At 39.7% G+C, this 24,298-nt stretch overlaps 4 protein-coding genes across 4 annotated transcripts; 2 read left to right on the forward strand and 2 right to left on the reverse strand.

Annotated features, from left to right (window-relative positions):
• Nucleotides 1-617: 617 nt before the first annotated feature.
• On the forward strand, nt 618-4,571 carry snx20 (sorting nexin 20). The gene is made up of 4 exons (XM_036575972.1): nt 618-828; nt 1,128-1,277; nt 1,357-1,502; nt 3,903-4,571. Exons 2-4 carry the CDS (start codon nt 1,160-1,162, stop codon nt 4,569-4,571), a joined length of 933 nt encoding a protein of 310 aa, XP_036431865.1. The 5' UTR covers nt 618-828; nt 1,128-1,159.
• Nucleotides 4,572-6,287: 1,716 nt separating this feature from the next.
• On the forward strand, nt 6,288-8,305 carry mphosph6 (M-phase phosphoprotein 6). Its single transcript, XM_036575974.1, has 5 exons — nt 6,288-6,487; nt 7,079-7,191; nt 7,372-7,462; nt 7,551-7,657; nt 7,750-8,305. Exons 1-5 carry the CDS (start codon nt 6,437-6,439, stop codon nt 7,889-7,891), a joined length of 504 nt encoding a protein of 167 aa, XP_036431867.1. The 5' UTR covers nt 6,288-6,436; the 3' UTR covers nt 7,892-8,305.
• Nucleotides 7,882-12,487, reverse strand: hsd17b2 (hydroxysteroid (17-beta) dehydrogenase 2). Its single transcript, XM_036575973.1, has 5 exons — nt 11,858-12,487; nt 11,005-11,217; nt 10,501-10,686; nt 8,870-9,007; nt 7,882-8,664 (listed from the first exon to the last, which is right to left on the reverse strand). The coding sequence occupies exons 1-5, from the start codon at nt 12,114-12,116 to the stop codon at nt 8,324-8,326; spliced, it is 1,137 nt and encodes a 378-aa protein (XP_036431866.1). The 5' UTR covers nt 12,117-12,487; the 3' UTR covers nt 7,882-8,323.
• Nucleotides 12,488-14,439: 1,952 nt separating this feature from the next.
• Nucleotides 14,440-23,655, reverse strand: gpia (glucose-6-phosphate isomerase a). Its single transcript, XM_036575975.1, is given in 18 exon segments — nt 14,440-14,881; nt 14,994-15,060; nt 15,191-15,395; nt 15,621-15,697; nt 15,928-15,961; nt 15,963-16,058; nt 16,751-16,903; nt 17,276-17,319; nt 17,517-17,577; nt 17,902-17,955; nt 18,063-18,107; nt 18,201-18,272; nt 19,019-19,165; nt 19,868-19,951; nt 20,060-20,179; nt 20,823-20,891; nt 22,154-22,244; nt 23,420-23,655. Coding segments are annotated over 18 exon segments (1,662 nt in total). The 5' UTR covers nt 23,539-23,655; the 3' UTR covers nt 14,440-14,757.
• Between the last annotated feature and the right edge of the window lie 643 nt (nt 23,656-24,298).

The raw sequence follows: 24,298 nt of genomic DNA on the forward strand, positions 1-24,298 counted from the left end.
AAACTGACCCTGGTAGGTCATTCTAGGGTGGTCTGAATATGCTTGTTAAAGTTCTGACAAATGGCCCATTTTGAAAAGTTGTAACAGCATATATACAGCACTTATTCCAAAACAGTGAACCAACAAAAACAAAGCTGTGCAACCATATAGTAGTTGAACACATTCCAGAACTTAAAAACAGGAAATTCTTCCTAACGGTTTGGCTATCTGCACTGAGCACTGATGCTTGTCAACAGGCATGTGTGCTTTCATCAGCAAACAGCTGAAGAACTGTTCAAATGTGTCTATGTATCTCTATCTAAATAGTGCTTCTATACTATACTCTATAGCAAACAGCACAACTCCATCTAGTGGACAACACTGATCATACATTAAGGTCAAACAGAATTGTGCAAAAGAGTTACAGCATGGTAGAATCTATGTCCTCATTCGTATCTGTGACTGTGAGTTTCCTTTTTTAGTGATACTCAGGAGCTTTTCAGTTGGATAAATAATGATAATGGAAACCAGTGATGACATGGAGGGATTTTTGAAAGCTGAGAAGAAGTCAAACACTCCCTCTTTTAGGTTTCAGTTCCTCCTAAGCAAATTTTTAACTTTTGCCAAAGAGACAAAGCTTTAGACCGTGAGCTGTGCCGTAGAAAATAATGTAGAGCTGTATAATACAAATAGTAATTTAGTAAATTTAGCCATTTTAATGTTGTAATTATCTGTAAATTTAGCTCCAGCTTACAAATCCTGCACTGGCCTTTGCGTCGCACTTTACTGCAGCAGGTTTATTACAACATGAGAGAGACAGCTAGCCCAAGCTAACATCTCTTCACACAGGTAAAGAAGCTTTTTCCTCAAGTTTATTTTTTGTTGTAGCAGTACTATAGACCGTGTACAAACGTTTGGTTTTCCATTTCAACCTGTTCTGTCTTTTTCTACATACTTCTACCTCCTGCTTTCAGTTCACTTCCTCCAACAGGGCCAATTATAGCCTCATGACGAGGAAGTGCACTGTGTCACCACACATAAATAGATGATTTTTAATCATATCTTGCTCAACTGCACAGTTGTGTCTGAGTGCAGGTTCAAAACAAATGACTTAGTGTTGATGATGGATGAAACTTCTTCTTTGCAAGATCAAAACAGTGAACGTAGACAGGTTGTTGTCATGGATTCAGAGTCCCAACTGCTAGACCTGAGGACTGATGGCGAAAGAGGAAGCAGTAACACACATCCTGATGAACCTGAGCACCAACAGGAGACACCATTAGGTACTGGTCAGTGCTGTCTGTTATACAGAACGGTGTCTGTGAGAGTGTAAATTCTTTCATTTATCCGAATCCATTTTCTTCATGGCTGTAGGAGCTTCTCCAGGCTTCAGTGCCTCCTGTCTGACCACAGCTGAGCTTCAGCAGCACTGGAGGGCAGTGAAACAGGAGATTAGATGCATTAAACTGCTGTTTGAGATCCCATCTGCCCGTACCATAGAGCAAGCCTCATCCAGATACGTGGTGAGTAAATGGACCAAGCAGATGTATTCCTCCTCACTCTCATCATAAATGCACTTCTATTACAGCGATGCCTAATGGAACTGAACTGAATACTGTCAAAGTATTCCAAGCGCTTTTGCATCGTTTCTGTTCGGTCCATTCATCATGAAATGTTAAGAGGTTCTGGTACGTTACTGTCCCTGTCTTGTCTTGGACGTCTAAACATGCACTACTGTTCAAAAGTTTGGATTAATTTGCCATAACTTTCTTATTTTATGCACAATAATAACCTACACAGTACAATTTTTTTAACATTGTTATTACAAAGAGTTTTATTCAATAAAATGTGTTTTATTTCATGAATACTGTGAACAAGTAATATACTGTAATGTAATACAATATAAATAATATACTGTAATTATCTATCCGATTTTGTCACATTGTCTGTTTTGAGATTTGATCTTTACTTTTGAAATATGATGGCTTTTATAGATTAATTATAATATAACTTTATTCTCAATACTACACAACTTTCTCAGACGTTTTAGAATCTTTTACAGCTTCTCCTGCAGCAACCACAAAAGGTGTGAAAGCTGAATTTGAACAAAAGAAGCATATTAGAATAGTTTTTATGTCTTTATTTGCTAACAAATTGGTTTTAATTAGTTAATTAATTAGTTTTATATTTTAAAATACTTAAACTTTTGAACAGCGATTCCAAACTTTTGAATAGCAGGGTACTAAGTATATCACTCTACAATGATTGTACACACATTCATACATGCGTTCTCCACTAATATTGTGGTCTTTTGTAGTTGTAGATTTGCTTAACATCATACTGCAGTTTTCCCTCAGAGACTTTACAAGTGTGTATTTAAACAGACGTTTTGCTGATAAGTCTGCTCAAAATAAAGCTGCAGATTTTATCCTTGACCGTTTTTCAGTGCAGCCAAAAGCTACAGTTAAATACCTTGATTTAACACTGGATGCTTGTTTATCATTTGTTTTATTACCTGACTCAGACACATGCTAACTGTATAAGATGCTGAGATCAATTTTTTGTTCATAACAACTATATTAGACTACTGTAATGTGTTACTGGTTGTTCTGTCTCTCTCAATTGACTTTAACTAGCTCAGAACGCAGCAGCTTGTGTGTGTTCCAGGAAAATTTGAGCACATTTCTCTTTTTTTTAGTGTCCACTGGCTTCTCGTTAAGTTCTGTTTTGACAACAAGGTCTTGCTCATGACATTTAAAGCCCTTGATGGTCCAGCATATCTGACTGATCTGTTGAAGGGTTATACCCCATTCAGACCCACTTCACTCAGCTGAAGGAGTCTTACTGCAAACACCTAGGATCACTTACAGCTCAGTTGGTGGAAGATTATTTTCCTATAAATCTCCTGAACTCTTGAATAGAAAAATGCTAGGAAGCTTGATAGGTGTTTTAAAATCCTGATGAAAACCTTCGTTTAGGCTAGCATACGCCAGGATGAATTACGGCTCGTTTTGTAATTATGCTGTTATTTTCATTCAAAGCTTCATGATTTTACTTCTATTTCTGTGTAAGGATTCAAGATTCACGATTTATTTAGTTATATAGCACTTTTTACAATGAGTGGTATACAACTAAAGCAGCTTTACAGGAAATCTGGGTGTGAGCCCCAAACGAGCAAGCCAAGTATGACAGTGACAAGGAAAAATTCCCTAAGAGCAAGAGGAAGAAACCTTGAGAGGAACTAAGACTCAAAAAGGGGAATCCATCCTCCCCTTGTTGACACCAGATAACAAAACAATAATAAATCAGAAACAATGAAAATAAAGAATATAACAATGAATATACAATAGTGAAAACAGAATATAGAAATATAGAATAAGTATAAAGAAAAGAAACCAGACTGTCACTGACAGAAGTATTTAGATTAACCAGTGATAACCAATGACTACTGTTAGAAGGTTATCAGAATAACAAATAAGAAACATGTCAATGAAAACCTGTATAATACAAATACTAATTTAGTAAATTTAGCCATTTTATGTTGTAATTATCTGTAAATTTAGCTCCAGCTTACAAATCCTGCACTGGCCTTTGCGTCGCACTTTACTGCAGCAGGTTTATTACAGCGTTGCATGTCGCAGTGAAAATGAGAGTTAAGTCCATCAACATAAGTGACTACTGTTTGAAGCCTGTCTTGGTGATAAGTTAGTCTGAATATGTAAAGAACTAAGTATATTGTGAGTCAGATAAAACATGTGTGTGATGTCATGTGAGTTTTTGTAACTCAACTTTGAAATGCTGTAACCAAAATAAAAAGTGCATTTATTATTATTATTATTAGTAGTAGTAGTAGTAGTAGTAGTAGTAGCAGTAGTAGCAGTAGTAGTATTTAGTAGTTATTCAGTTTGTGCTATCTATTACAGGTCTACCAGATTGTGGTGATCAGGTCAGGCAGTTATGACCGCGAGCGTGTGGCCATTGAGCGCCGCTATTCAGACTTCCTCCACCTCCACCAGCAGCTGCTGCAGGACTTCAGCGAGGAGCTGGAGGAGGTCCCGCTGCCCAGAAAGAAGTTGGTGGGGAATTTCTCAGAGGAGAACATTGCTGAGCGGCGTGTGGCCCTCTGTGACTACCTCACCCAGCTCTACGCCCGCCGCTACATACGGCGCACCCCCGCTTTTATAGCATTCTTCACACACCCTGAGCTGAAGACTGCCTACGATCTGCTCCGTGGAGGCCGTTTCTCTCAAGCCCTGGAGGTCCTGCAGAGAGCACTAGTGCTTCAGAGAAAACTGTCCACTCATGACCCATCTCTGCTTGTCCCCACCCTGTGTGCACTGGTGGTGTGCCAGAGGGACCTGGGGGATTTTCATGATGCTTTCCAGACGGGCCACATGGCCCTGCCAGCAGTGAGGCGTTATGGGCTAAGCCGCTATCGCGCCCCTTTGCTGGAGGCCATGGTGGATCTGGGTTACAAGTTAGAGCACCCCGTGGCTCAGTTACAAGAGGAACTGATCAAAGTGCAGAACTCACCACATGGACCAGTGTCACTGATGTCGCTGAAGGAGCTTGTGGTACAAGAGTTTACGTGATCAACCAACTTCATAATAAACATGTTTGACAAGGTCTTCAACATACTGGTCTTGCTATAGTTACTAAATAAATCAATTACCAGTGTCTCTGAATTTCAGTAACCTATTATCTCACCTTTATTTTGTGTATATATTGGTGCATAAATGATAATGAACTGGCAAAAGCAATTGCTTTGTCCATATTCTTTTATAGAAATATCCATGCCACACAACAGCATTTCTGTTGTTACTGCATATTGCAATTATTTATAACTTACATGCTTTGTTTCCCATTCACAGTCTTTTGAACTAAATACACACTAAACATTGTGATGCTTTCACTGAAGCATCTCATAATAAGGATAAAGGCAAAACACTGGGATATTTAACCTGGTCATAGACTGAAAAGGATCACACACAGAATCACACATTAAGAACTTGCTTTAGTATTATAACTATAGCAGTTTACAGAAAGTACAGTACAACAAAAAAAAACCCATGGGTCTAACTCCCATATACAGACTAGTGTCATTTTACATAGGACTAAGCTTAAAGCTACAAATAGCAATGCAATCCCATGTAGTGATTTATAATATCTGTCTAAAGTACTGGGACACACCTCTTAATCAGTGAATTCAGGTGTTTCATTTAGTCTCACTGCCACAGGTGTATAAAATCAAGCACCTAGCCATGCAGTCTGCCTTTAAAAACATTTGTGAAAGAATGATTTGTTCTAAAGAGCTCACTGAATTCAAGCATGGTACTGTAATAGAATGTCACTGTTGCAACAGGTCAGTTCGCAATATTTTTTCCCCACCAAGTGCTGAGGTGCACAGCGCATAAAAGTCACCAACTCCTTACATCGCCAAGCACAATCCCAAGCGTCAGATGGAGTGGTGTAAAGCACACCGCCCCTGGACTCTGGAGCAGCGGAAATGTATTCTGTGGAGTCTGGCAGCTTGGTGGACGAGTCTGGGTTTGGCAAATGCCAGGAGAATGTTAGCTGCCTGACTGCATTGTGCCAACTGTAAAGTTTGGAGGAGGAGGGATAATGCTATGGGGTTGTTTTCAGTCATTGGCCTAGGTTCCAGTGAAGGGAAATCGTAATGCTTCCACAGACCAGGACATTTTGGACAACCGATTCCAACTTTGTGGGAACAGTTTGGGGAAGGCCTTTTCTGTTCCAGCATGACTGAGCCCCCTTGCACAAAGCAAGGTCCATAAAGGCATGGCTGGATGAATTTGGTTTAAAGAATTTGACAGGCCCGCACAGAGCCCTGACCTCAACCCCATCAAACACCTTTGGGATGAACTGTGACAGAGATTGTGAGCCAGGCCCTCTCGTCCAACATCATGTCTGTCCTCACAAATGCTCTTCTGGATGAAAGGGCAAAAATTCCCACAGACACACATGAAAATCTTGTCGAAAGTTTCCCAGAAGAGTGGAAGCTGTTATAGCTGCCAAAGGGGGACCAACTTCGTATTAATGATGGATTTAGAATCGGGCGTCATAAAAGCTCCTGTAGGTGTAATGTGTATTTAAAATCAATAGAAGAAACTATGCAAACAAAAATAACGGAAAATCACATCATTATTATCATTATGAAGAAATAAAAAATGTGTCATCTCTTCCAGAGATCACTTTCATGCTGTGTACACGCCTTAGAATGCATCAGACATGAGCAGTCGCTACACGGTCGAGCGTGCGATTAATCGCGTCTTTTAGGCAAACCTGAACATGCGCAGTGTTTTCTGTATTGATGAGCAGCATGTTGGCATGAATGCAGTTAGCTTAGCCTGCTATTGCCGAAACACGAAGCGCACAAGCAGTCTTAGGTACTTTGGTTAAGCTTGACTGCAGTGAAACAGAGTCAAAAAGAATTAAAATGGCAAACGACGGTTCAACGAAACTATCTAAAAACCTCCTGCGAATGAAGGTGAGTTTCTGTTGTGCGAGTCTGGAGTTTAACTAGCTCAGTTACTGCCGGCCAGCAAAGTCAGGGTTTATGAGAGTTTGTGGTTAGCATTTGGAAATCTATAGGAGAATGGTTACTTATTGAGTGTCTGACCTTTTCATCTCAAAGACAATAAATAATCTCGATATATAGTCACTCGGAATATTGGCTGATTTTAGGCTGCAGTCTCGTGGTGGCGACTCCATACTGTTACTTTAATGTGCACACCTAAAAAAGATGGTTTTTCAAGGGTTCTTTACTAAAAGCAATGGTTATGTTTAGAACCACGAGTTATATATAGAACCATTTCATGCTTAAAAGATTCTTTGCATTGTGAAATTGTTTTTTAGATTAATGGAGAATGTGTTGTATATGGTTCTATATAGCACCATTCCCTTCATTAAAGGACCCTTAAAGAACGCTCTTTAAGTGTGTAATAGAGTGGCAGCTGATGCTGCAAATCTCTTCAGCATCTATTAGTGTACTGCTTCAGATTTAAAGGTTCTCAAAGCAGAAATGCTGTATTTTCTTGTCTAGTTTCACACTTGCATGACCAGGTTTGTTTCCTCACAGTTTATGCAAAGAGGCCTTGATGCAGAGGTGAAGAAACAGCTTGAGGAAGAAGAGAAGAGAATTATAAGTGATGAACACTGGTATTTGGACCTGCCTGAACTTAAAGCCAAAGAGTACGATTTCACATTTTGCACACGATGGTCTTGCAGTAATCACATTTTGTTCTCTTACTTGTATACACCCTTCCTAGTTTCTACACCATTGTGAACATTCATACACCACTGGGTCACACTGGTGCATTTCAGAGCACTTGTTTTATATAGGTTAAAGTGAATGTGTATCTCCTCATATAGAAGCTACATTGTTGAAGAAAGAAGTTATATTCCATGTGAAGACTTGGTTTATGGAAGAATGTCATTTAAGGGATTCAATCCTGAAGTTGAGGTAATCCTGTTTACATGGTCCCATTTTTCTTTTTTGTTTGTGATATTCATGCTATTTCTTATTCACTGTCTTGTTGAATCCTATGCAGAAGCTGATGGTTCTAATGAACGCTCCAAAAGAGAAAGATGAGGAAGAAGAGGAAGAAGACATGACGAGAATGGACACAGATATTACAGATGAGGACATGGCTAGAAGGTAGGTGTAGAAAAGTATTGTTGTACGGTTGCTTTAAGGCAGTTACCTTGCACTGGTTTTGAATGTATAAGCCATTTTTTTTTTTTTAACAGATATGGAAGCTTGGTTGAGAGCATGAAAAGAAGATTTGCCAAGAAAAGGGAACGCTCCTCTCTCCAGGACAGTCAGGAAGATGTCAACCATAACGTTGTACCATCACAACCAAAGAAAGCTTTCTTAAAGCCCAAGGACTGATACATTTTATTGGGCCGTTACAGTGTACAAAGTGGTCTTTTTTTATTCACAGAGGATTTTAAGGACTTTGTGTACAGTTTTTTATGTTATTACATTCATTTGTAGTAACAAAAATGCTGTAAAATGGCAGCGGAAACCTGGATGTCATACATCCCTATTTTTAAGTGAAAAGCACATCTTGAAAGTTGTACATTCTAAACATTCTGAATTTGTGTGAGCTTCCTTTTAATGAATGTGCCACGTAATCACAGATGGTTACAGTTAAAATCTTAAATCCAGTACACTTGATTTTCATTTATGTTGGGTGTATCTATTGAACAGACTTGCAGTATTTTCATTGTTTGGTGTTGCATGGTAGTGGTGTATTGTCCTAAAGTGATGGGATAACATGATAAAATTTAACATTTACGTCCAGTCCATATCAAGTGTGCATTATTTAGAAACCACTCCTGCTGGTTTTAATCTGTTATACCTTATCATTTTTGAAAAAATGACATCAAATAGCCAGGTTGGGCAGAACCTGTGGAGGAGTGGAAGAGCCACAGCGGTGGATCCTGGATGATAGAAGGCTCTGGGTCTTTCAGAGAGCAGGGCATGCGTTATAGCATCCAGAACAGGTGTGGTATCGGTGCTGCCTGCTGTAGTCATCCTGCTTAAACGGCGCTGCAAGGAGCGGATGTACTCTTCCCCATATGCCTCTGTTACTTCTTGGGCCAGAGTGCTGAGGATCTCCTTCTCAATTTTACTCCATTCCTCTTCATTGCCTAGAATGTCTGATGGGTAAAATTTTTAAGATAAAATATAAAAGTGTGTTTTGTTGAGTATCTTGGTTTTAAAAAAATCACACTATTAACAAACCATAAAGGTAGTGATGGGTCATGGACAAAAATGAAACATGAAGTGGTTATATTGTAGGTGTGATAAACAAAAATGTGAAATATTGCTGTCAGTTTTAATATCCAGCACTCCAACACTCACTAGTCTTGAAACCCCCAGGCTGAATAATGGCCACTTTGACTCCCCATTGGGACAGTTCCTGCCTCAGCGCTCCTGAGTAGGCAATCACAGCTGCTTTAGATGATCCGTATGCAGCAAAGCCAGGGAAAGGAACCTCTCCTAAAGAATGAATGAACTGTCAATACAGGGTGCATTTTCCCAGGTTTTTTCTGGCAGCTTCAAAGCATGATTAATCATTGAACTTTTCTGTAGAGGTCAAAACTTGGGGCTGCCCTCTTTGACCCAGCTTGAGCTTAATCCTAGACTAGAAAGTAGGGATGCACAATGATATCAGAATAACATCAGTATTGGTAGACATTTGGTTTAAAAATATAACAACATCACATGTTTACATTTGATCGACAATTTAAGCCTGTATTTGCTGATTTGTTTATATTAAGCCAGAAGAGCATAATGTTTAAGCTACACTGGAATACAGTACTGCAATGTCTGCACTTTTATTCAATTTAATGCCTTTGTAACTCTAAAGGTATAAATGTTATATATTTATAGTACTAATCTAGGTGGATTTAGTCCACCTATTTAGACATTTTATAAATGTGAAGTTACAATTTAGTCCTACATAAGGCACCATATAAACTAGCCCATAAAAACAAATAAAGTAAAAAATAAACCTGATAACACAGCATTGCATCAGAAATGCCCTGTAACCCAGACTCCTGACTCCTACCATGCCTTTTGGCATACTCCAACCCTATAAACAACTAACAGAATTGAAAAAAAGCAGTTCAGGAAGTAAGAAATGCATTACTAAATAGAAACTCTAAAAACAAAAACAAGTAACCCGCATAGTAACTGATATTCAAGCTACATCCTATGCATAGCTGGAACAAAGCCTGTCTCTACATTTCCCTTTTGTAATGCAAACACTCAGCAAATGAAAAACACCTGACTTCTGAATTGAAGTACAAGCACAAAACTAATGCTTACAAAAAAGGTAAGGTGCCTAAAAGAGGGTCTATATAAATAATAGCCCACCACAAAAAGCCCACTTGGATGTTCTGGCAAGACACTTTCTTATTGCACATAACAGTGATCCAGAACATATCATGACTGAAGGCCTAGAAACTGCTGAGAACCATTCAGGTGTAATGCAGACTACAGTTTTTTCACAACTTAATGACTTTGATTTTAGTTTTTTTTTAATAATTCCCAACAAACAGCACCTTTTTTGTTGGGCCTTCAACACACTCCAGACATCGTGCTATAAACAGTATTCTTCCATTTTCAGCAGTGCTTTACTGACAACTCTGATACTCTGAGTCTTGATAAAGAGCCCTGGAGTACACAGAGCAGTGTGACTGCTGTTTTCATGTTAACAGTATTTACACCACAGCATTGTTAACTAAAATGGGCTGTAAGTGGGGCAGGAATGGCTTGAGGGACACCATGTAAAACTCTAAATATTGTAAATTCAATTTCAATAACTAAAAATTACAATATTCCAAAACACATTTTTACTGAAGGGTGTTTTGTGATGCAGAACTATTTAGTTACTATAGTTACTTTTTGTTCATATTTTCAATGTAATTCACCAGAACCTCTTATAAAAATTACCTTTTTTTTTCATCATTAAACGTAAAATAATGTACCTCCAAGACTGGATACGTTGACAATTCTTCCTTTTGCTTGTCGTATCAAAGGCAGGAAAGCTTGGGTCATCTCCACCCCAGCGATGAAATTAACATCCAGGATTTTTCTTAATATTCTCAATGGAAGAATTTCCGCATCACACACATAGCCAGTCACTCCTGCATTGTTCACAAGTCCCCAAAGACCTGATCACGAGAAATAACAACTCATAGCTCACTATATTGTTCATTGTGTATTCTATGATACCTTTTTGGCCTCAGTGTTTTTCATACATTCGGTGTTGTGAAACAAGGTCATCAGACAAGTTAAACAGGCAATAACAGTATCAATGCATTTTTACAAGCTACCTTACGACAGAGCAATCTGCTTGAATTGCTTTTGTCTGTGTCTAGGACATATCCTGGATTTTCACTCATGCAACATACAACTGTGTGTTGGTATTTATAAATAACTTTATTTTTCTTTACACTTCTTTACTTATGTCGTGGTTCTTTTTTTGTTACCTGTCTCTCCTGTTTGGCTCTTGATAAACTGCAGAGCTTTAGAGATTTGGTTGGTGTCTGTGATGTCCAACTGGAGAACAGTAAGTCGTGGAGATGAAACTCTCCTGAGCTCCTGTGCTCCTGCACCATTCTCCTTCAGCACCCCAGCGTACACCTTCACCCCTGCCCTGTCCAGCAGCTTAGCAAGATTGTGGCCAAACCCTGAGTCGCAACCTGGTCCAGGCATGGTCAAAAGAATGCTAAAACAATTATTCTAGCCTCAATCTGTGGCTTTATAACATACTTTTCCATTTTACACAACATAGAGCACAATGTTTCAGAACATATTATGATATCAGAGATCTTACAAAACTGATATAACTTGTTTTAAATGCACTGTCTTGACTTAAAATTACAGGAAAGAGAACTTTACATAGTATTGAAAACATTAACCAAAAAGAAAACGTACAATTTATTTCATTTCTATGGATTTTGAAATGTTCTTTCAAAGAACGCTGCTATTTATGTGTATATAAGGCTCAAAAATACCAATAAAGCTATATGAAAACGAATATCACAGCATGTCAATATCATGGTATTTGGATAAAGTTGACATATCGCTCAGCTACATTTCTATATAGTGATCGAAAATTAAATTTGCATGAAAAATCTATTCTAAAGATTCATATGTTATACATATATGTATATGCTAAGACCGTCTAAGACATGACAGTCTGTAGGCTGTTTCACTTAAATCTTGCACCAGGTATATATATATATATATATATATATATATATATATATATATATATATATATATATATATGTTTTTTTTCCCAAGTTATATATCCATTCTAAGAGTGAGCATCATTACCTGTGATCAGCGCTGATTTGCCCTGTGCTGGCAGCAGAGGCTCCTTTCTCCCTGCAGTGCAGTAGATCACAGTGTAGCACACACTCAGAAGCGCCAATACGAAGCAACCAGCCGGGACCACACAGCACAGCAGCACCCCAACGGCCATCAGCCCCGCTGACCTCCCACCTCTGCCCCACAGCAGCAGCACTGCAGCATTAGTAGCTATTATCAGCACACACAGCGCACAGAGCCACACTTCACTTGCACCTGACTCCATTCTCTCCAGCACACTGGCCAGGACAGAGTAAGCCGCTGTGTATATAAAGTGTAATGAGTTACAGGAAGACTGCTTTCTCCTCTTTTCTGACAAATTCCTCTGCTAGGTGGATCTCCTGCTTTTCCGAGCCTAAGACCTTAGCGAACATAAACCACGCCTTACACACAGCAGCAGCAATCAGCGTTCAGAATTTGAGCAGGGTTAAACAGGTTGATGGCCGCTGCTCGAGGTTACACGTTCAGAAGTATCGAGACCCTCAAACCGGTTAATGTATCTACTTTAAAGTCTATAGTCCTCACAGAAAAGCATGGGATGAGTTTGAGTGATCCAGAAGTCCAGCATCAGTGTCTGAACTCAATAACCCTCACACGCAGGCCGCGTCATTATGTACGTGCAGCACGGCCTGTACGTGCTACTCCGGTCAGGGGAAGGACGCTGCAGGCAGGGCTGAAGGCTGCAGCAGCCACGTCTTTTCATTTTCCACACACAAAACACAAAGAAAGTCGCTCTACATCAAAACTGGCCACTGCGGAGCCCTGCTTGTGACCTCCCGTATAAATAAAAATAATGCGCGGCCACGACTTAGTGACGCAATGAGATAATTAAGCCTTGACCACAGCTTAATAAGGCATGATCTCGTTCCCACGTCTTACTAAGTCGCGGCCACGCATTAGAATCTCGCTCCTACGCGTTGGTACAACGTGGCCAATCATTATTTTTATTTTTAAATGTGTGGCCAGGACTTAGTAAGGCATGGGAACAAGATAATTAAGTCTGAAAAAAGTAATGTGTGGCCAGGACTTAGTAAAGCATGGGAACAAGATAATTAAGTCTTAAAAAAGTCATGTGTGGCCAGGACTTAGTAAAGCATGGGAACAAGATAATTAAGTCTTAAAAAGTAATGTGTGGCCAGGACTTAGTAAAGCATGGGAACAAGATAATTAAGTCTTAAAAAAGTAATGTGTGGCCAGGACTTAGTAAGGCATGGGAATGAGACCCTAATGCTCAGCCACAACCTAAGGCGTGGGAAAGAGATCCTAATGCGTGGCTGCGACTTGGTAAGGCATGATCTGGTTTTCACGCCTTACTAAGTTATGGCCATGACATGGTAAGACATGAGCTTGTTCCCACGCCTTACTAAGTGGTTACCACGCATTAGGATCTCATTTCCTCGCGTTAATAAGGCGTGGCCATGCATTATTTTTATTTATATGGGACGTCACCAGCAGGGCTCTGTAGCAGTGGTCCGTAGGCCACCTCTTCGTGGCTGCTTTATTTTTCAGTCCTTTTCTCAAACTTGAGCTTTTTCAGCTCATCAGTCTGCAGCTGCTGCTGCTCGTCTCTCTCTGCTCTTTTTTAAGGCCAATAGTGGGACTTACAGAGGGCAGTATCATCACTGTACAGACGTACTCCTGCGCTGTCTTCATGCCTCTCGTGGCTGTTGTTGTTCTCCCGCTGTCACTTGCAGCTTTTGTTGGCGTGCGAGGCTCGGGCACCGCTTTCCCGCTCGTTGGTCAGGACCCCCACAGAGCAGGTATTATTTGGCTGGTGGATCATTCTCAGCACTACAGTGACACTGACTTGGTGATGGTGTGTTAGTGTGTGTTGCGCTGGAATGAGTGGATCAGACACAGCAGTGCTGCTGGAGTTCTTAAACACCTCAGTGTCATTGCTTGACTGAGAACAGCCCACCAACCAAAAATATCCAGCCAGCAGGGTCCTGTGACCACTGATGGACTAAAGGGCAACAAACAGAAACTGTGCAGCAACAGATGAGCTACTGTCTGACTTTATTACTACAAGGTGGACCAACACAGTAGAAGTGCCAAATAGAGTGGACAGTATTTAAAAACTCCAGCTGTGTCTGATCCACTCGTGCCAGCGCAACACACTAACACACCACCACCACGTCAGTGTCACTGCAGTGCTGTGGGGGTCCTGACCATTGAAATGGTAAAAATGGGTCTAACTGTATATGCAGAAACAGTAGTAATTGTAGAACTATAAAGTGCACCTATATGGTAAGTTGACCTGATAAACATAGATAGATAGTTTCTATACTCATTGTCTATCTATCTATCTATCTATCTATCTATCTATCTATCTATCTATCTATCTATCTATCTATCTATCTATCTATCTATCTATCTATCTACTCACACTGAGGGAGAGGATGGAGTTAACATAACTTTCTGGTGGACTACACTTTGGGCAGCCCAGGTTTAGAATGTTGTCGAAATTCATGTGAAATAGGAGGAAATGACAAACTTTTCCAAACTACCAACATCTTGGTTATCATCTGTGTAAATGCAGCAACACACTCTGAAGTGACAAATGAGACATTTATTTTGGTCAGTTACTGTTAGCGAAGCAGACGGTGAAGATGGGAAGGGGGATTACAGCATTCCAGAATGTTCAGCACACACAGTAATGGGGAATTCCCTTTACTGGTTACTAGGCCTACAACTACAGTCAAATCTCACAATGCACAAAGACAGTCAAGTACACAGCAAATGGTTACATATGTAAAGTGCTCTTCCTCTTCAGTTAGGCCGACTAAACCTGGACTATGTCAGGGCAAAATACGTAATCCATTGATCCCATTGGATAAGTGAGGCAGAAAGGTGGGGAACTGGGTGATTCAAGCACGGTTTTTCTTGAAGAAGCTGATAAGCCCATTGGTGGAGGAGTCGTGAGAGTGAACTTCAGAATCATCCTGCAGCTCAGGCTCGATCTTCTTAGCCAGCTGTTTCCCCAGCTCCACACTAGAGGCAGACAACAGTGTTCCATTAGATCATTGCTCACACTAGTAGAAAGTTTAAAAGTGCTTTATTATGGTCTACTCAGAGCACTTCTTAGAGAAATGCTGGAACTTACCCCCATTGGTCATAACTGTTGATATTCCATACTACACCTTGCACAAAGATTTTGTGCTCATACATGGCTTAAAAAAAGAAGAGAAATAATAACTCAGTAATTGTTCAGTAAATTTTATTACACAGTGATTTCCTATTTTACATTTCTTTAAAACGCAAATAAGTGTAACTACACCAATCAGTCTGTCTTGCACTTACCAACCAGAGCTCCCAGCATGAAAGGAGTGAGTTTCTTGAAAATGATGGAGTTGCTGGGCTTGTTTCCTTGGAATACTTTATGTGGTAGGAGTTTCTCAAGAGCATCTCCACTCTTGCCAGCTGCCTCAAGCTCCTTTCTGGCCTCATCTGTAGTCTTCCCTTTCATCAGAGCTTCTGTCTGCGCCAGGAAGTTTGCCATCAGGATCTGGAATGAGCACAGGAAATATAACTCAAACAATATTGCAAAACAACACAGTAGTGGGTGATAAACTGCATACATAACAGTACCACAGAACTTCATAATACTAATGCAGACCTCTAGCAAATATGAATTATAGTTCAGTGTAATTTGTGATGGTCATTTCAAATACCAGTTGAAAATACCCACATGAATAGTGACAGTGCTAGGATGTTCACTCCGAGAACTTACCTTGTGATGCAGATTATCTCTGATTGGATGCTGAGACTGTGCAGGAATGAGGAAGTCAGCAGGGATCATACGAGTCCCTATGTAGGAGAAAGAAAGATTCATTGTTTATGACAATCAGTAAAAAAAAAATCTCCTTAAAAATCTGGTGTTACCCATTGCCCAATAAAGTCAAGTTCAGTGACTATAATTCACCCATTAATTTCAATGCATATCTAAGTATTTAAAGCACTTCCAGTTTTAATCCTCAACTGAAAATGCCAGTCCAGCCACAAAACCCCTAGATGTGACCTAGAATGAGCTTATTTACCTTGGTGAATGAGCTGGTAGAATGCATGCTGTCCCATTGGTCCCTGGTTCTCCCCACACGATGGGTCCGGTGTGGTAGTTCACACGAGTGCCATTCTTGGAGATATACTTTCCATTTGACTCCATGTCACCCTATGGAGATTAAACATCAGCTAAATGATGAACCTCAGTCTACATGTTTGAGTACACTGAGAAACATACAGAAGTATCATACCAAATATCCTTTATATTCTATGTCATGAAATCACGGCTACGTTTCCATATATGTATTTTTATGCACATGCTGACACGTAGCATAAAAGTGACTTGATAGAAAGAAAGTGGCACACTTGCTTGAGTTGGATACATTTTTTGCCAATTAAAAAATGCTATAAATTATGATGGAAAAATATTTGCTAAATAAATAACGCAAGAATAGAAGAAAACAGAATAATGACTGGTCATGTGATTCTGTTTTTGGCCAGCTGTTGCTACGAGGCATGACAGAAGGCACCAGAGGACCAAATTAAGTGTAAATTTTTCTTATCTCTGCGTTCTTACAATGTTAAATAAAGCCACTAAATATTTCTCTTTAAACTCACTCCATGTTTCTCAGAAGCGTTTTTACGAATGGTGAGAATATTAAGAGTTTTGTTGTACAGAACTGATAGAAACTAATGTGTGCATATGCATATATATATATATATATGCACACACACACACACACACACACACACACGTTTTTTTTGTGACATTTCATTTATTTGCATGAATTATACAACTAGTGATGACAAGTGTTGCTTTCCATCTAGAGCCGTTTCTGTGTTTGTTTTTGCTCAACTGACCTGCTGAAAGTAGGCTGCAAAGCGGTGCATGTACTGGTCATATGGCAGCAAGGCATGAGTCTCAGCCTGGAAGAAGTTGACGTACCAGATACCCAGCAGGGCCAGCAGCACAGGGGCATTCTGCTCCAGTGGAGCTGAGCAGAAGTGCTTATCCTGGGAGAGATGGAGAAAACAATTATGTCACACCTAAAGGCCTGACATCGTTATAGAAGTTTTCAATATATTGCCTTCAGGCAGTGTGTTTCAGTCCAGGGTCTGTTTCTGGTTTTCTTACCCTAAAAGATTCAGCTCAATGAAGGGCTTAATAGGCTCTTGAGAGAAACCTCTAAACTATGCTATTTGCAGATGAACCAAAAACAGACCTGAGACCCCCATATGGCTGGAATTAACATTATGAATGCTCTGCTGTGGTAAAAATGTACACATTTTCATGAATTTAGTAAATGAATCAGTTTTCCAGACAATTCAGACAATTAAAAAAAGCCAGAAAAATTTGACTGAACATTGACACTGTACAGTACATACCATCCAGTGGGCACCAGCAAGAAGCTGCTCGAAGTTTTCAAAACCTGCAGAAAGACATGAGCCAAAATGCATCAACTTGTTATTTAAAATAAATAAATTAATTACAAAAAAAAAAAAATACATCAGACAACAAAATCCCAAACATTCAATGATGCAGGCTCCTATTAAAGCATTAAATCGGTCACAAACATTTGTGTGTCACTCAATCAAGCATCATAGCATTATTCCATAGCAGACATACCTATGTGCAGAGCAATAGACAAACCAATAGCCGACCACAGCGAGTAACGCCCACCAACCCACTAAAAGGAATAAGCACATTGTTAAGAAATGCAAGTACTGGCACATTTCAACAGAGCCCCTCTTTATTATAAGGCATGACATTTAAGACATCATGCGCTGGACATTCTCATCATTCATTAAATCATTAATACTGTCACATCAACAGGTTTACTGTGACAATAAGGGCTATGTTGGACACATTCCGTGCATTAAATAAGCAACGCTTACTTGCATTACTGCAAACCATACATAAGCTTCACTGTCTCTCAGCAGGCACTTTGACAGTTTTACCTTTTTCATGCTAAGTTAAGGTGGGATTGGATGACTCTATAGGATATACTCACATCCCAGAACTCAAACATGTTCTCAGTGTCGATACCAAAGTCTTTCACTTTGGGCTGAAGAGGAAGGAAGAGAAATAATCCTTTAGATTTCCACATTATTTACTACCATATGTACTAACCATTCAGTTATTGTAATGAACAGAGCACAGAGGGAGACTTACTGCATTGGTAGAAAGAGCCACGAAATGTTTGGCCACTGCAGATGGCTGTAAAAATGATCAGATTCATTCAATTATGTCTTCAGCTTAGTACATGTAAAGTGAACATAAGATCTGGTGACCAATAATCAGAATACTCACATCATTCGCAGTCTGCAGGAACCACTCCTTGGCAGATTCAGCATTAGTAATTGTCTCTTGAGTAGTGAAAGTCTAAAAATTTCAACAACATTGTGACATTTTAGTTATTTCAATTATAAACATGCTTGGATTTTTCTTTGCTGTCTAGGCCTTTGACTACATGGTATAAAAAAGTTATGCGTTGTGTTTACTTTTACATGCCCCACCTTATTTTATAGAACGGTCTTTGCTCAGGTTTTGATAACACATTCCATTATTTCCCGATAACATTGATAAAATCATTTTTAAAAGTTAGGTGTGAGCATCAGAGAAAAATTGTAAAGAATTTAGTATGCAATGCACCATAATGTCCACAGAGGACAAGAGAAACCAGTACTTTGTTCAATGTGAGCACACGCATTGTGCCTTAAGTGGGACAGTTACTTAATCGGTTATTCATGCAGTTAATAATTTACACTTTACAATCATAGTTTCCTGAAACTATCATAGACACCTCAAAAGGCCTTCATGAGAAGTATAAGGTTCAAACATTATTCCCCTACTCAAACCATGACCATTATTATAAAATATAAAAAAATAAAAAGGCTTAACATCCCTATCTAATCAAATTTCTGTCAGCTTTATCTAATATATTTCTCAGCTTAGGTCATGTTGCAGGACATGCTCAGGGTGAAATATTAAAAGCTTAATAACTGCATTGTTACATATATGCTGCAAAACTGCAAAAGAAAAAAAACTTTCTGAATGTATTCTCAAATTTCATTTTGAAAAAAAAAGTAACTACAGAGGGGGTTTAAACTGAGCGATAAGCCACCAACCTTAGACGCAATGATGAAAAGAGTGGTTTCTGCATTCAGCTGAGCCAGGGTCTTAGCCATGTGTGTCCCATCAATGTTGGAGACAAACCAGACATTGGGGCCACCTTTAGAGTATGGTTTCAGAGCTTCTGTCACCATCAGAGGACCCTGGGAAAGACACATAGTTACAAACAATTTAAAAAAAAAATGCAGAATTCATTAATTTCAAAATAAATCTACATTGACCTGTATTCAAATGAAAGCACTACGAAGACAAGATATGAAATGTTTTTTCTTATCAACTTCATTGTTTTTTCCTAAATATATGATCGCTTAGAAATTGATGCCTGAAATACATTCTGGAAAAAGGACAGGAGCAAAAAAGACTGGGAATGTTGCTTATATTTACAAAAATATTTTAAACAGGCAATGTAATCAAGCTTGGATATAAAATATAATATAAAAGGAGCATCCAGGAAAGGTGTAGTCCTTTATGAGCAAGGATGGGTCAAGGCTCACCACTTGCACCAAAAATGCATCAGCTAAAAATCCAAGTTTCAAAATAACATTCCAATGTTAGTCTCTCCCTGTATGTATGTGTGAGATAGATAGATTGCTTCTATTTTTTTCTTATCATTACCTTTGACCAGGCTATGATAGCTTTAGCCATGAAGCTCTCAAGAATATGAAGGGGCTACTTTGTCCTGGCAGTTTAGACTTCCATCACTTGTTTTTTTTTGCTTGATGAGCTTATGGCATAAGCACTTGCGTAACATGTGTGGCCCTCTGCACTAGACCAAGTGTCAGTACTAAATCAATAAGCAGAGAACAGAGTAAAGTTTTGTGACTTTCACAGTCACCTCCACTAACCAAGTCAGATCCTCCGATGCCAATGTTGACCACATCGGTGATGGTCTTACCGCTGAAGCCTTTCCACTCTCCACTGCGCACTCTCTGTCAAAATATAAGAGGACATGCTATAACATTCCACCTTCTTGTAGTATATGACTTATCTGAGCTCTCATAATTTACTCCACTATATAATGCAGCGACTCTACTCACATGGCAGAAGTCCTTCATCTTCTTCAGAACTCTGTTCACCTCAGGCATCACATCTTTTCCATCCACCATGATGGGAGTGTTAGTGCGGTTCCTCAGAGCGATATGGAGGACAGCTCGTCCCTGCTCACACAAACACAGACAGATATGGCTGAATTTGCTGTATGTGGTTCACGATTGCTGGTAAATCGGTTCTCTCTGTTTTTGCAATGTACATATGAATAACACAATACAGAAAGTGTCATACACTGCAAAGGGAAGCTGAATGTTGCAATTTAACAGCGGTTTAGTGCAATTACATCCTGCTATGCCTCAACAGAGGGCTATTCAAGGCGTGAAACACTTTGCAGACAACAATTGAGTATGTTGAGGTTAGACAATTACTGTATCTGGCAAGTAACATGTGAATCCAGATTAAAGATGTTTAATGATGTCTTATACTAATGGTCTTTAAACCAGTCCTTGGGGGTTTTCCCAGACAGCCACATTTTGTTCTAAATCAGCTCATAACAAACCTGAAACAGGCATTGACTGTTCATAATGGCTTGATTCAGGCATGTTGGAAGTTGGGTTAGATCAAAAATATGGACTATCTGGGGGACCCCAAGGACTGGTATAAAAATCAGAGTGCTTTACAATCTATGAAGAACAGGGTGTTAAGGAAGATTAGTATTTTAGCGTTTGCATAACATCTGAGGATTAACAAGGATTCAAGCTATCTATGTTCATGGTAGGCTGAGCAACTAAGCCAAATCTTTGCCAGTACCTCAGTGAAGTTGATCTTCTCACCAGCAAACATCTGATCCCTGGCTGCTTCCACTCCGATTGACCTTGCCTAGGCATTCCAAGGAGAAAAACAAAGCTAACATTATTATTACATATCGATACATTGTACGTGAAAGTAGGCTAAGAGGAGATGACAGCTGGAAACACATTATTTCACTATTTAAAACAGATGGCCTTATTGTTTTTTGGGAAGATATTATTTTCTTACTCTATTCGGGCGAGTAAAATGAAGTGTAATTTCAGTAGATATATCCGCGGTTTCCAATTTTAATCCATTGCAGACACAATGGCCTGCACATTTTTGCATTTTCATGCTTTATGACTAAACTCAAGACAGGCTTCATAATTACTGGATAAAATGAATCATGTGTGATAAATTAGGCAACACCAAGTGAGGGTTTTAGATTGAGGACTACCTTTTGGGGAAATCATGATGACTAGGCAAGATCCACACCTGTGGTGTGCTGTGCTTGTGCAAACAGAGTTGATCCACGTGTCACAATAAGCAAGTTAAACTAGATGTTATGATATCCTATAGAAATGGTAAAGCTATATAATGTATCCAGTAATATTTGGGAGTGTATGTGTAGAGGAATAAAGATAGCTCTGAATGGTGTGCATGGTGCAGATTAAATAGGTGACCATGACCATTAGTTGATAGCGAACACCTGCATTTCCCATCCTTCAACTCCAAAACAAGCCTCAGGGCTCTTATCTTCAAGATAATGCAATGTAACCATGTAAAAATCTGACTGCTTTGTATAGTCTGTATTAGGGCTGAACAATTGTTTTTCTATCAAAACTGCAATTTGAAGGAGTGCAATTTCCAAATCATAAGGGCTGCAATTTTAATTAGGTCTTACATTGCTCAATATTATCTTAACAAGCTTTAAATGGGGAAATTTAACCTAATAAATGCTTGAGAAATGGGCGTCTGGCATACTACATTCAGCAATGGAGCATCAAGCCTGACAAAAAAAAACAAAAAACACCTAATTTATAGAAAATACTTGCAATCACAAGGTTGGTATAAAAACTATTAAGATTTTTTTTTCCTTAAATCATTCAGCCCTTTGTCTTAATGTCCAGTATGTGGCAGCATGAGTTCCTTCCACCAGCTTAGAGTATGACGAGCCTGCATGTCCTCACTCTTAGAAGATATTTCTTCAAGGGTTCTTTAGTAAATGGAATGGTTATGAGTTTTATATAGAACCATTACACGCTTAAATAGTTCTTTGCATGGTGAAATTGTTCTTCAGATTGACGGAGAATGTCTTGTCTATGGTTCTATATAGAAGCTTTGGACTGTACCAAGTCAAACAGCATCTTCATAACTTCTTCATTGATGAGATTCTTTGAATAATCCAGAAGAACGTCCCCATCATCTGTCTCAAGGGTCACACTGTAAAAAAAAAATAATGATAATAATAATAATAATAATAATAATAATAATAATAATACAAAACACGTGGGCTTCATAGCAGACTAAAGACTGAGGCTTTAGTAACACACATTTTGTTAAACTCCACATGACGGACATCATTCATTCAGGTGGAGTGGACAGAGCCTGATGTAAATCACTCGGAGCCGTTACTCTAAGACACGAACAGGATTAGGTGGTATATAGGTTGGGGCTTTACCAGCTACCTCACTGACATCAGCCCCATAGCTGAGCACTGGGAGCGCGTGTGCAGGTCATCACGTAGCTTTACTGCAGACAGCGCTGAGACGCCTGCGCGCTCCGGGACCCAGTACGGTTTCTTTACATCAGTACAGCCATTAGAGGATGATCCTTCTAAGATAAGCCAACGACACAGGCGCAACTAACCTCATCACGTATTTCTGGGCTAGTCAGATTTTCTAGCTAAGACGAGGCTAAAGCTGGTGTCCTATTCGAAATTTCCCCGTTCCACCTTAAATGGTGCAGCAGGCGCCAGAATGTAACTGCCGCACCATTTAAGGTGGAACGGGGAAATTCGAACATGACGCTAGTTTCAGTCTAGTCTTAGCTGAGACGGTTTTTTAGGGAATTGGCCTGAAACGCGTGTATTAAGACTGGCTAAGGCCTATTTGCGATTGCGCAAGTGCTTTATCATAGATATCTAATCATCAACCCATTTCAAAAGCCCAGCCAGGCCTCCACGGCCAGTCGATGATCGGTGACCTTGTATCCAGCGCAACACAACACACAGCTAGTTCCTGCCTTCCTAGCTTAGCATCCGCTAAGGCTTGATAGGAGGCCCTGTCAAACACCGAAAACAAACAGAGGTAAGCTAGGACTCAGACATGGGGTCTCTTCATAAGAGCCACAGGTAGATAAGGGACAACAATCAAGGGCAGAACCAGCAGCTTTATCGGCTCAGGGCAATAGGACATCGCTACAAGTGGTCGTGTTGCTGTAATAACCTCGCAATCCAACTGATGTTACTAACCTAGCCAACTGACGCTGAAGCAGACTAAATGAGTCGATCTGGACTCCCTAAATATCACAAACACCGTCCTAGCCTTGCCTCCACCTTTGCACCAGTGTCTCAGATACAGGTCATTCTCGAGCGCTGCTGAAGCTCCGGGATTTACCTGAATTTGGAGAATCTCTCCTTGTCCGCGTCGAACATCTGCCTGATGTTCAAACCTCCAGCGTTTGATTTGTACCATTGCTCCAGCTTTTTGTAGTTGGGATCGTTGGTTAGCCCCATGGTGATGAAGAGATGTCCGTGGTCCTGCACGCTCAGAGCTGCTGCCCAGTCACGCTTATTTCACTGAAATCATTCGGAGGAAAAAGGGCACCGCAGCTTCAGTGGGAGGCAGCAGGAAGCAGCAGCGCCAATGGCGGACCTCCATATGTGGCCCCTCCCACCACGACACAATCACGGAACTCTTCTGACACGTGCTACATGATGTAAAACTACTACCACCATACTTCTGCGCCGCAACACGCTGCAGCATCGGTTCATTACCTGCAGAAAGTTTGGACACTACTCACTTTAACTAATCATCTGTTCTCTAATTAATACTATTAAACCAGATCCTACATCTTTCTTGTAATTTATCCCCCCACCAAACGTCCACTTATGATATTTATGTGGTGGATGTAAATCAATGTCTTGGTTTTTGTGACGTTACAAATATAACCAATTAAATTTGCAGCTTAATTTCCATAAATGGACCAGATAAAGCGCGTGTGTGTGAAATTAGATTCATGTGAAGAAATAGGTAAATGTCATAAGAAAGTTAGACTTTCCACACGTTTGGACAGATATACAGTCTTCTTTTAAACAATGTTGATAAAAGGTGATATCATTTAACCAATGATACTTTTTTTTACCTTTTATATAATTAAAATGAACAGAAATGCAATTTTATTATGTGGACAAAGTACCTCTACAAAAATCATCACTTTAGATATTAGATATATGAGATTGAAATCAGATGCACCCAAGCAGGTGCTTATGATCA

This window comes from Colossoma macropomum, unplaced genomic scaffold, assembly GCF_904425465.1.
Source record: "Colossoma macropomum unplaced genomic scaffold, Colossoma_macropomum, whole genome shotgun sequence".
Lineage (NCBI taxonomy): Eukaryota > Metazoa > Chordata > Actinopteri > Characiformes > Serrasalmidae > Colossoma > Colossoma macropomum.